The 13,141-nt window shown below is 24.0% G+C and overlaps 1 protein-coding gene across 1 annotated transcript; it reads left to right on the top strand.

The window, feature by feature from the left end:
- Positions 1-1,703: 1,703 nt before the first annotated feature.
- On the top strand, positions 1,704-4,710 carry LOC130803972 (transcription factor MYB36-like). The gene is made up of 3 exons (XM_057668229.1): positions 1,704-1,995; positions 2,789-2,918; positions 3,667-4,710. The coding sequence occupies exons 1-3, from the start codon at positions 1,860-1,862 to the stop codon at positions 4,379-4,381; spliced, it is 981 nt and encodes a 326-aa protein (XP_057524212.1). The 5' UTR covers positions 1,704-1,859; the 3' UTR covers positions 4,382-4,710.
- Positions 4,711-13,141: the final 8,431 nt, after the last annotated feature.

Genomic DNA, 13,141 nt, shown 5'->3' with positions numbered 1-13,141 from the left:
GCACGACGGAAGAAAGCTTTAGAAATTCTGGTCTTTCCCTTGAAAACCAAACTTTTTGTTGTTGTTTTTCCTTCTTTGCGGTGCAGCTTGAAGAGTAAAACGTGACCAACTTGCAATTTGCAAATGTTTAATAATTTATTATTAGCGAACATAATGCAAATAATAGTAGTATATAATTGGGTCATTGTGTGTGTCTTGACTCTTGTACAATACTACTCCAATACAACAAATTAGACCAACACATTACAGACCCCAGTTCAAGGGAATAGGAAGAGATTTTGAATATTGTAGGGCTAATTACTTAACAATAAATATTAAAAAAAAAACACAATGACAATCACCAATCGAGTTTTGTTTCAGTTGGTGAATAAGTATCACATAGTATAAGATAAAAAATAATGAAAATGACCGAATTTGTCAATTAATTAGAGTAGTTTTTTAAGTAACTTACTTAATTACTACAATGATGATAATCAACTTTAATTTGAAGCTATAGCTCACTCTTGAGGTGATAATTCGAGTCTGACATGGTCTAAAATTCGGTTAAAATGAGACATATCATATAAGATAAAAATTAAGATAAAAGTTGAAAGACAATACCTAAATTAAATTACAAATCTAAATGATTTTATTTTTGTTGCATCTTTATTTCTAGAAATATTTACCATATTTGCTATTTCTCAAGTCGACTTTGTATTGTGAGTTTTTATGTCTTTGTACAAGCCATGAAACATTAATTTTCTTTTATATATTAGAAAAAGAAACAACAATTTAGGATCTAAATTTATCAATGAATTGTTAAATATATATATATATATATATATATATATATATATATATATATATATATATATATATAGTAATAATAATAATAATTTTTTTAGTTAGTACTTCCTTCGTTTCTTAATGTTATTTTCGTTTAGAATATTCTATTTTGGAGAGAGAAATTTGATTAAGATTTTTAAGCCATATATAGATGATAAAAATATATTTATGTGAGATCTCGTTAGTTTCGTCTTAATGTATATAGTTTTCTATAATTTTTAATGATGCGTATTTGGATATATTAAGGCTTAAAATTTACATTGAAAACTGTGCAAAAAGTAAATTGAAAAAACAAATGAAAACAAAGGGAGTAATATCTTTTGGAAGGACAAATAATTATAACGAATTAATGATGCAACAAATGTAGACTCAAAATATAAAAAATGACTAGAGATGTATTGCTTTTCGACTCAAAATGATAACGTGAAATTGAAAATGTTTAAAAACAAGAAGAAAACATATCAAAAGAATCCGGATGCAAATTAATTTTAACTCAATTATCCAATATTTTACGGTGAAGACAATTATAAATTATAAGTCAAAGTATTTGAATTATGATCTACTAATTTTCTTTCACATTCCGAATCAATTCAAAATTTAATAGTTTCTAGGAGTGACAAAAAGCAACCTCCACACCTCCCTCAGTTGGTTTCCTTAGGTAGGCCTTTTATAACAAGAAAAAAAAAGTGATCAATCCATGTGTTAAAATTGTTTGACTAGGTTTATCCTTTAAAGTATATACCAAGGGAAAAGTAAACAAACAAACACCAATAATACACAACAATAACTTTTAAATTTATTTAATAAAAAAATATTTATTAATTTATTTTAAAAAAAAACCAAAGTCATATTAAGTCAAGGGTCACTGTTACATTTATAAAAACCCAAAACCAAACAAGGACTGAAACTCAGCAATTGGATCCTTTAAATTTTGAGTCTCTATTTCTTGATTTGAAGTACTGATCTGTATTTCTGAACCAAATAAAAATCCTATTGTTTTAATAATTAAGGGGTTGTTTGTTAGTGGAATAAAAATGGGAAGAGCACCTTGTTGTGATAAAACAAATGTGAAAAGAGGGCCATGGTCTCCTGAAGAAGATGCTACTTTGAAGAATTATCTTCACAAATATGGAACTGGTGGCAACTGGATTTCTCTCCCTCAAAGAGCTGGTTTCATTTTTCTCCACATTCTTTTTCTTTTCTTTTTTTTTTTTTTATATCTTTACATAACTATTATTTTAAAAACAAATTTCCTTTTCATTTCTCATGCCCATTAATATTTTTTTCATCAAGATTGGATAAATGATATTTTATATGCAATTTAATCTTTGAAAACTTCTTTTTTGTCAAATTTTTATATTTACAAACCCACTTACATCTTCATTTTTAATTTTAATTTGTTAGTTTTCTTTATTTTGATCATCATCTAGATTAGATTGAACTAATCTATAATCTAATCAATGAAATAATAAGTGTAAAACAATCACTATAGTTATAACGTCTTGTCTTGTATGAAACTATCTTATCATGAAAGTGACTTATATAATTAGTTGATTTATTTAAAATGATCACTTTAAAATTATAAGTAATTACTTTATAAATTAACTGTATATAAATTAGCTCAATAGAGATAATCTCACCATAAGATTGTTTTATTTAAAAATTTTTGTAAGAATACGCTCAATAGAATTATTTTTTTTGCCTTTAATATAAGGGTATTAACATTTACTTTAAACATATGTCAAATATAATTTTTTTCATTTATTTGCTATTTTGAATAATTTATTTGTATATTATTAGTTTTTAATTTTGATGATAAAACAAAGGCTTTGTTTACAAAATAGAAAAATCAACGCTTAAAATTGCATGATCGTGGTGGAATTTGCTCGTACTATATTGTTTAGTTGTTCTTTATTTATTATTTTATACAAATATTTGATAAATTATTTTCATTGAATTAAAGGTTTAAAGAGGTGTGGGAAGAGTTGCAGATTAAGGTGGCTTAATTATCTAAGGCCAGACATAAAACATGGAGCTTTTTCCGAGGAAGAAGATAACATCATCATCTCACTCTATTACAAAATGGGTAGTAGGCAAGTTCATTTTCTCTTCTTTTTATTAATTAATAATAATTGTTTACTTTGAGTTTACTAATACAATTATTTTTCAATTTTTAATGATAGTACAATCAAGTTGAACTTTTTAAAACTTTTTTTATGGTTTATTTTATTGTATTAAGATATTAATTAAGATTTAAGAATGACCCTTAAGTTGTTTTCATGGCTATTCACAATTTAAGGGATTAATTAATTTAATAATTTATGACAAGAAAATCTTGGTTGATCAAATTTTCTGTCTGTTTATGGATGTTTTTTTTTTAAAAGATTATTTTTTTTTAATACAGATGGAGTGAAAAATGGCAAATAATTACAATCGTGTGTTGTGCAATTTTTATGTTTGAATCCCCTGTTGAATTATATCAAAACCTTTTACCCAATGTTTTACGATAAGTTTTGTATGAGACTATTTCAATATGAGACGAGTCTGTATAGTTAGCCTATTTTCTCTAATTGATCACCTTTAAATTGTAAGTAATAACTTAAAGGCTATAAAAAGTGGTCAATTTAAAACTGTAAGTGATCACTTTAAGGTTATAAGTGATCACTTTACAACTCGTCCAATAGAGATGGTTTCATCGTAATATTATCTCATTTATTCAAGACCATTTATTTTTTAGATTATGTACGGTCTAACATATTTTGCACATCCACTAAATTTTTTTAATTTTCAATTGTAATTTAGATAAAAATTAATTATTGTTAATTATGTGATTATGAGTAGGTGGTCAGTGATAGCTGCCAATCTACCAGGAAGGACAGATAATGATGTGAAGAATCATTGGAATACTAAGCTGAAGAAGAAGCTTTTTGGTGGAAGCAACAACAATAATAACAATGTTAACAAATTTAATCCTTCTATAATCCCAAAAATTGAAGTCCCTTTCAATTACACCAATATATTTAATCATAATAATTCATCCATTTTCAATGTTAATCCTCAATCTTCAATTCCTACTCCTTCAATTTCACCTAGTTATGTTGACAATAATGGCACTAATCATAACTTTAATCATGATCATGATCATGATCATCATAACCAAATCTATGTTCCTAATTTTCCTAGCTTTTCAAATTTGCTAGCTCAATGTAGTACACCTACTTCTAGTACTTCATTGTTGCCTAATTTTACCACCTTGGATCATTCATATAATGCTAATTATGACTCGAGTCATAGCATAAATTATTCTCGAAACCCGTTTTACCAATTGACTTCTTCTTTCACAGGCCCAGAGAATATAGGACCACCTGAAAAAGTTTCTAGTGTCTCTGATTCTTCGTTAATTGTTAATGAATCAAGTTTGGAGGATGATCCATTTTTGGCGGAGTTAGGATTTGGATCTATTCAAGAAGTTATGATTAACCCTACTTGTGGTTATGGTGATGGAGAAGATATTAAGCCCCAATTGCATGGACTTGGTCAAAGTGTTGCTAATTGATGATTATTATTAATATTATAACTAGCTAGGATTATTAAGTTTAATTTGCTTGTTTTAAATTATTGTTAATGTTAATTATTACTAGTAGTATATTTTAGTAGTGATTAGAATTGCTACATCACCCCTCACTTGGTTGTACTTTGTTCATAGAAAGGGGACAATGAAATGTGAATCAAATTGAAGAAGTAATTTACCAAAAGAAGTACTCTTGTTTGTTTACTACTTCTATCTCTATTATTGCAAAGAAAAGTAGTAGCATGACAAAAGGAACATACAAGCTAGTATACTTTAACATCAAAATTTCTAAGTTGTTTTTATTTATGATTATGATTTATCAGTTCAATGTATTCTATTTAGTTTTACTTTTTGATCTTATTTAAAATCGATTTTGTTTTGTTATCCGTCTTTTCATTCCATCTTTCTTTCATATATTTTGACTTTTTCCTCTTCTTCATTCCATTTTCTCTTTCTTTTCTCATAACTCTAATCAGTATTTCTCGCTCGTCAAATTAAATTACGCCACTAGCAACAAAGCCAATATTTGTTATCATTCTGATTCTAAATTCATTATCTCTGTTTTCTCCAACCAAGTTGTCCAAATAATAGGCGACTTGATTGAAAGAGTAGGTCGTAGAGAGGTGTTAATACAGTGTATGTGAAATTAAATTGAATGATGGGTAAATGAGAAAAAAAGAGTTGGATAAGAATAAAAAAAAATTAGAAAAAAGAAAAATAATAAAACAGAATTAAAATTATTTCTATCGCTTTAAATTTGTAATATTAATATACTTTTAAGATGATCTTTAAACTGATGTAAATTTAAAGAGTCAAATAAAATATAAAAAAAAATTATCGAAAAGAAATTGAAAAAAGAAAGATGTGAAAAGTGGGACCCACAGGAGTTGGGGTTTGTCATTTCATAAGAAGGAAGGGATGAGGAATGAATGAGCATGTCAGTGGTTTTCAAAATGGTGGTCAATGTCACGAAATGTGCATGGGATGTTGAAGGATGGCCAATTCAAAGGTTTCGTTTTGATATTCTCAGATAGGAATGAATTATAGGGAATGAGGAATACCATCTTAAAAGCTGCTTTTTGCTCAGCCATTATGATTATTACTGCACTTTACACAGTATCATTATATCACAATCAACTGTAAGTATCATATAATTCAAAAATATAAATTAATATTATCTAGATAATATTTTATTATATTGCGATGATAATAATAATAATAATAATAATAATAATAATTGTTTAGAATATATACTTCAATTTATTCCTCTATCCTAGTCAAATAGTAGTATTATGAGTTTTTGGCGCTAAATTAAAAAATTATCCATCGTATATTAAATTTAAATAGTAAGGTATTTCAAAATAAGAGAAAATATATAAAGTAAAAATAATTGCGTTATATACAAACATGGAAATACGCAATTTCATTAAAACAAACTAAAAAAAATTATACTTGTTATTGAGACATAGAACTATTGAAGTACTTAATTCTCATCTTCAACGCATGCATCTTGCATGAAGCCATGAACTACTCAAAATTATTCCATGACTGTGGGTATTACATATTGTGGAGGAGCACACTGGGGCATGATATTGGCATCATATAGAACTTGTATTAGGTACACCGTGAATATATATATATATATATATATATATATATATATATATATATATATATATATATATATATATATATATATATATATATATATATATATATATATATATATATATATACATAAATATATATATATACATATATATATATATATATACATAAATATATATATATACATATATATATATATATATATATATATATATACATATATATATATATATATAGGCAAAATGTTAAAAAACTATCTAGTATATACCCCATTTTGCAAAAAACTACCTTAAATAAAAATTTTTGCAAAAAACTATCTTATATAGTACAATTGTTTGCAAAACACTACCTTATAACGGATTGTGTCCTTTGACCGCTATCTTTAACCGTTGACCCGCATGTGAGACGCACGTGATGCATTACTGTATTTAATTTTTATTATTATTATTATTATTATTATTATTATTATTATTATTATTATTATTATTATTATTATTATTATATTTTTTAAAAAAATAAAAATAATAATAACAATAAAAATTTAAAATAAAAGAAAAATAAAAAAAAGTAAAATAATAATAATAATAATAATAATAATAAAATAAACAAAACAAAAATTTTTTAAAAAATTTAAAATAAAATTAATTATTTTTTTTACTTTTGTTTTTATTTTTATTTTAATTAAAATTTTTATTATTATTATTTTTTTTATTTTTAAAAAAATTAATAATAATAATAATAATAATAATAATAATAATAATAATAATAATAATAATAATAATAATAATAATAATAAATAAAAATAAAAACAAAAATTAAAAAAAAATAATAATTAAAATTAAAAAAAAAAAAAATAATAATAATAATAATAATAATAAAATTAAAATTAAAATTAAAAATAAAAATAAAAAAAAAATAATAATAATAATAAAAAAATTAGTTTTTTTAATTTTTTTTATTTTTATATTTATTATTATTTTTTTTATTTTTAATTTTCTTTATATTTTTATTTTATTATTATTATTTCTTTTTATTTTTAAATAAAAATAATAATAATAATAATAATAATAATAATAATAATAATAATAATAATAATAATAATAATAATAATAATAATAATAATAATAATAATAAAAATAAAAAATAATAATAATAATAATAAATATAAAATATAAAAAAAAATAATTTTATTTAAATTTTTTTAAAAATTTTTATTTTATTTATTTTTTATTATTATTATTATTATTATTATTATTATTATTTTGGTTTTATTTTTATTTTATTTTAAATTTTTATTATTATTATTTTTTTATTTTTTTTAAAAAAAATAATAATAATAAAAAAAATAAAAATAAAAATAAAAATAAAAACAAAAATTAAAAATAAAATAAAAATAAAAATTAAATACAGTAATGCATCACGTGCGTCTCACATGCGGGTCAACGGTTAAAGATAGCGGTCAAAGGCCACAATCCGTTATAAGATAGTGTTTTGCAAACAATTGTATTATATAAGGTAGTTTTTTGCAAAAAATTTTATTTAAGATAGTTTTTTGCAAAATGGGGCATATACTAGGTAGTTTTTTAACATTTTGCCATATATATACATATATATATATACATATATATATATATATATATATATATATATATATATATATATATATATATATATATATATATATACATATATATATATATATATATATATATATATATATATATATATATACATATATATATATATACATATATATATATATACATATATATATATATATATATATATATATACATATATATATGTATATATACACATATATATATATATATACATATATATATATATATATATATACATATATATATATATATATATATATATATATATATATATATATATATATATATATATATATATACATATATATATATATATATACATATATATATATATATATATACATATATATATATATATATATATATATATATATATATATATATATATATATATATATATATATATATATATATATATATATTCATACCCAATATCACACTCGAAAGCAGAGTCTAGGTGAGAGAAGGTGACGGACAATCCATACCCGTACTCCCTTCACAGGGAGAAATAGAGGAAAGCGGTCGGTTTTACCCCCAAACAGTTAGAGCCCTACAAAAAGAGGATATGAGTGGCAACGTTGTCTCAAGAATAAAACTATTAGCATAAATAGACAGCACAAGTAGAAACTAGATCTAACCAAAAAACAAAATAAAATAAGAAAAAAAGAAAATAAAAATAAAAATAAAGTCAAACCACGATAATCATACAAAGAAACAAAACAAAGCGTGTAAGAAGCAACAAGACCCTACGGCAGGGAGGTAACTAAAGAAACTATCAGTAGTCTAAAACATGGATCTGACGTCTCCAACTACTCCTATCCCTAGTCAAGTCCGTGGAGACGCGCAACTCATTTAAGTCGTTCTTGATCTGGTCCACCCATATTTTCTTAGATCTTCCTCGACTTCTCTTACCCTTCACTATGATGCTTTCTACTCTTCTAACGGGAGAGTCGAAATCCTTTATTTGCACATGCCCAAACCATCATTATATAGTCTCAGTGGTAGATCTCCCTAGCATGAAACCAAATTGATGTTCTCTAATCCCCGCCTAGGGATGGTCATGGGTCAAGAACCCGGTTGGACCTGCCCCAAAGCCGCCCTTTTTTTTAGGGTCTGGGTCTTTTTTTTGAGACCCACCGGATCCGGGTCGGATATAGATCTAAAAAATAATTAGGGGGTCCGGGTCTGGGTTCGAGTCCGAGTCCGAACCTAGACCCTACCTCTAGACTCGGACTCTAGACTCGCCCCTAGACCCCCACCCGGATCCAGACCCTTGAAATTATTAAATTGTCTTACACTATTTTGTGACTTTTGTCTATTAATTTGACTTCTACCCCACCCTAATATCCCATTTATTTTCCATTTATATCTATAATATATAAATATATGCTAATTAGTACAAAATTAATATTATGTTGTCTTACGTTCTTACTATCTTATGACTTTTCTATTTATATATATTTATATAATTAGTAGAGGTGTTCATTTGGTTGATCGGGTCGGTTTCGGACGGGTGTTATTCGGTTCGGTTATATTTCGGATCGGTTATTTTTCGGCTGTGTGTTACAACGGGTCGCACTCGGGTCGAGTCGGTTAGTCACGGTTCGGTTGGAGATCGGTTATTTAAGCTATCGGGTTTGCATCAGTTCGGTGTCGGTTGAAGTTCGTGTCGAGTGTCAATCGGTCTCGGGTTGTCATCGATTACTAAGTGGTTCGGTTTTTTCGGGTACAAATCGAGTTCGAGCTTTATTTTTCGAGTAGTTATCGGTTACGGACAACTATCGATCGGGTCAATATCGAAATAAGTTAATAGTCGGGTTTTTAATTGATGTATGCTCATTTTATGGCAGATCAATTTATTTCAATTAGTTTATATATAATATATATATATATATATATATATATATATATATATACATATATGTATATATATATATATATATATATATATATATATATATATATATATATATATATATATATATATATATATATATATATATATATATATATGTATATATATATATATGTATATATATATATATATATATATATATATATATATATATATATATATATATATGTATATATATATATATATATATATATATGTATATATATATATACATATATATATATATATATATATATATATATATATATATATATATATATATATGTATATATATATATATATATACATATATATATATATATATATATATGTATATATATATATATATATATATATATATATATATATATATGTATATATATATATATATATGTATATATATATATATATATGTATGTATATATATATATATATATATATATATATATATATATATATATATATATATATGTATATATATATATATATATGTATATATATATATATATATATATATATATATGTATATATATATATATATGTATATATATATATATATATGTATATATATATATATATATATATATATATATATATATATATATATATATATGTATATATATATATATATATGTATATATATATGTATATATATATATATATATGTATATATATATATATATATGTATATATATATATATATATATATATATATATATATATATATATATGTATATATATATGTATATATATATATATATGTATATATATATATATATGTATATATATATATATATATATATGTATATATATATATATATATGTATATATATATATATATGTATATATATATATATATATGTATATATATATATATATATATATATATATATATATGTATATATATATATATATGTATATATATATATATATATGTATATATATATATATATATATGTATATATATATATATATATGTATATATATATATATATATATATGTATATATATATATATATATGTATATATATATATATATATATATATATATATATATATATATATATATATATATATATATATATATATATATATATATATATATATATATATATATATATATATATATATATATATATATATATGACTTTTATTTAATAATGCATCATGTTGCTACTTTTGATAATTGGTTGAATATTAAAACTCAATAATCGAAACTCGATTTGTTTGAATGAATAAGAATAATCTAAACTATCTCGTAGACTATTAGTTGCGTACTTAGACTTATTAGCGTTATTGTCTTATTGAGTACTCTAAAGTATAAACTAATAGTCTCTCCAATTCAGAGTAATTATCTCGATTTCTTTTTAGGCTTGTAATTAACCTATTAGAAATTTAGAATATATTACTAGAGGAGAATTTATGCAAATTCCAAATGAGACATTTGTTTTTTAATTAGAGGGAGTTTAAGCTATTAGAATATACATTACTCTATTACACTAATAATCGATTGTATTTCTAAGTTTGATAATTGAAACTTATTATATATAATAAAGTGAATTAGATTAATCAAGTAATTATAACCATTTTATATGATATTATGTATTTATACTTATTAGTGACCATGAATACTTTAAAATAATAAATCTATTACACTAATAATTGATTGTATATTCGTATTTAATTTAAAGCTTAATAATGTTTGGAACTATATCTATTGGAGTAAATAAAACTAAATAACTAATACAAACTATCTTATAGAGTTATACTTATAGAGTTATAGTTATAGACTTATAGACTATCATTGACATTTGACTGTTAACTCAATGTTATTACTTATTACTATTAGTTATTAGTTATTATTGATCTTGAATACTCTAAACTCTAAAGTAATTTATAGGCTATTATTAATAATCGATCGTAATTCAAAGTTCACTTATCATAATTCGATCTATTATAGATTATAGTAAATGAAACTAGTTTAGTACTCCACCTTTTTTTTTACTTTGAATTAAATAGCCTAAATTATGTAATTTGACCAAATTCAATAATAAAAATATTTAATATTTGATATAAAATATTTATATTACTCAAATAAATTATTTTAGATATAATCATATAATTGTCCAATTTGATGATAAAATGTTATTGGTTATATTGATAGCACACGGATAACGGGTTTAAGCCGTTGGATTTATAATGGTAATATCATATCAGTGGTCAAGATTGTGCCACGTCGCCGGATGAAAAAGGGATTTGATGTATTTTCCTTATCCTGAAAGTGAATTTGATACAATACCTTATTTCCCAATTCCCGCTCGACTAAACCCTAACCCAACTCTCTCTTCTTCATCCTCTCACTGAAACCGGCGGCCCTCTTTCAATCCCATCCGTTCTCCTCCAATCCGGCTGGTAGAACACGTTCACACTTCACCGTTCTCCTCCAATTTACAATACACTTCACACTCTCACGGCCCAAATACCCAACAATCTTAAGGCAGTCGAAGAAACCCTAGTTTCTTCACCTTCACCGTCATAGCCGCACACACTGATTGAGTTTTTCTTTGAGTAAATTGCTTTGAGTAAATTGATGAGGAGGCTGTGAACTTGATTAAATTTGGTGAAGGAAGGTAAGGGCTTATGCTATTGTCTTTGAAAGTTATATTCATTGGGGTCATTTTTTACTTTCTTGGCATGCTTGAAGTCTGTATTTATGAAGATTTAGTTCAATTGTCTTCTGTATGCAACCTTATCTGCTTTGGAAGGAGCCCCATCGTGTAATTGAAGTCTGTATTTATGAAAGTTTAATTTCTGTATGCAATTCTCTTCTGTCATAGAAGTGCCTTTTTGTTTTGCAGTGTGAATTGTAGTTGTTATTCTTAATGGTAAGTACACACTTAGACATAGTTGATAGTTATGTATATCTTTATTGAGAATCATTTGTGTATAATGATGATGATGTTTGAGATTGGTTATATAGTTGGTTAGGTTCACATAAGGATATAAACACTCAAATAAAATCTTAGATAGTAATGGATACTTCTAATAAGGATAACTGTGAATCTGTGATATAAATTCATAGAAAGGGGATTTTAATTTAACCAGCCTTCAAGCTCTCAAGATGCAATAAGGATGCTTGAATTTTATGTTATCTTTGGTTTATCGCTGGATTAATTTCTTATCGTTGGTTTATCGCTAGATTATTTGATGTTGCACTTATTGTTTCGCACATTTCTTCAATTTCAGCGTCATGAAATCCAATCCATCTTATACCAAATGCCATTGATGTATTCAAAACTGACCTAAGGACTTGAAATTTACCCAACCAAATGTGTTCCTAATTATGAATAACATTGCAAGCTTCTTCCATGTACATGAACTTACTTTTTCCATATTATTACTTTTTAGGTTTTAGTCTGAATGTTTGATTAATGCTTATGGGTTTTGAATTTCTTCTGGGTTTCATCTTGATCGTCCCTATGTTTTATCCGTTGTGAAATACTTGCAATTGATATTCTGGTAGTGACTTGTAATTCAACTGTAAATCTCCAAATGATAGTGACTTTTGCATCTGTTTTCTTGTTTGGGTTGAAATTGTAAGTTTTTGTATAGAAAACGGCT

This window comes from Amaranthus tricolor, chromosome 17, assembly GCF_026212465.1.
Source record: "Amaranthus tricolor cultivar Red isolate AtriRed21 chromosome 17, ASM2621246v1, whole genome shotgun sequence".
NCBI classification, from domain to species: domain Eukaryota; kingdom Viridiplantae; phylum Streptophyta; class Magnoliopsida; order Caryophyllales; family Amaranthaceae; genus Amaranthus; species Amaranthus tricolor.
The sequence above is the reverse complement of the archived record's forward strand: the minus strand, read 5'-3'. Positions and strand labels throughout refer to the sequence as shown.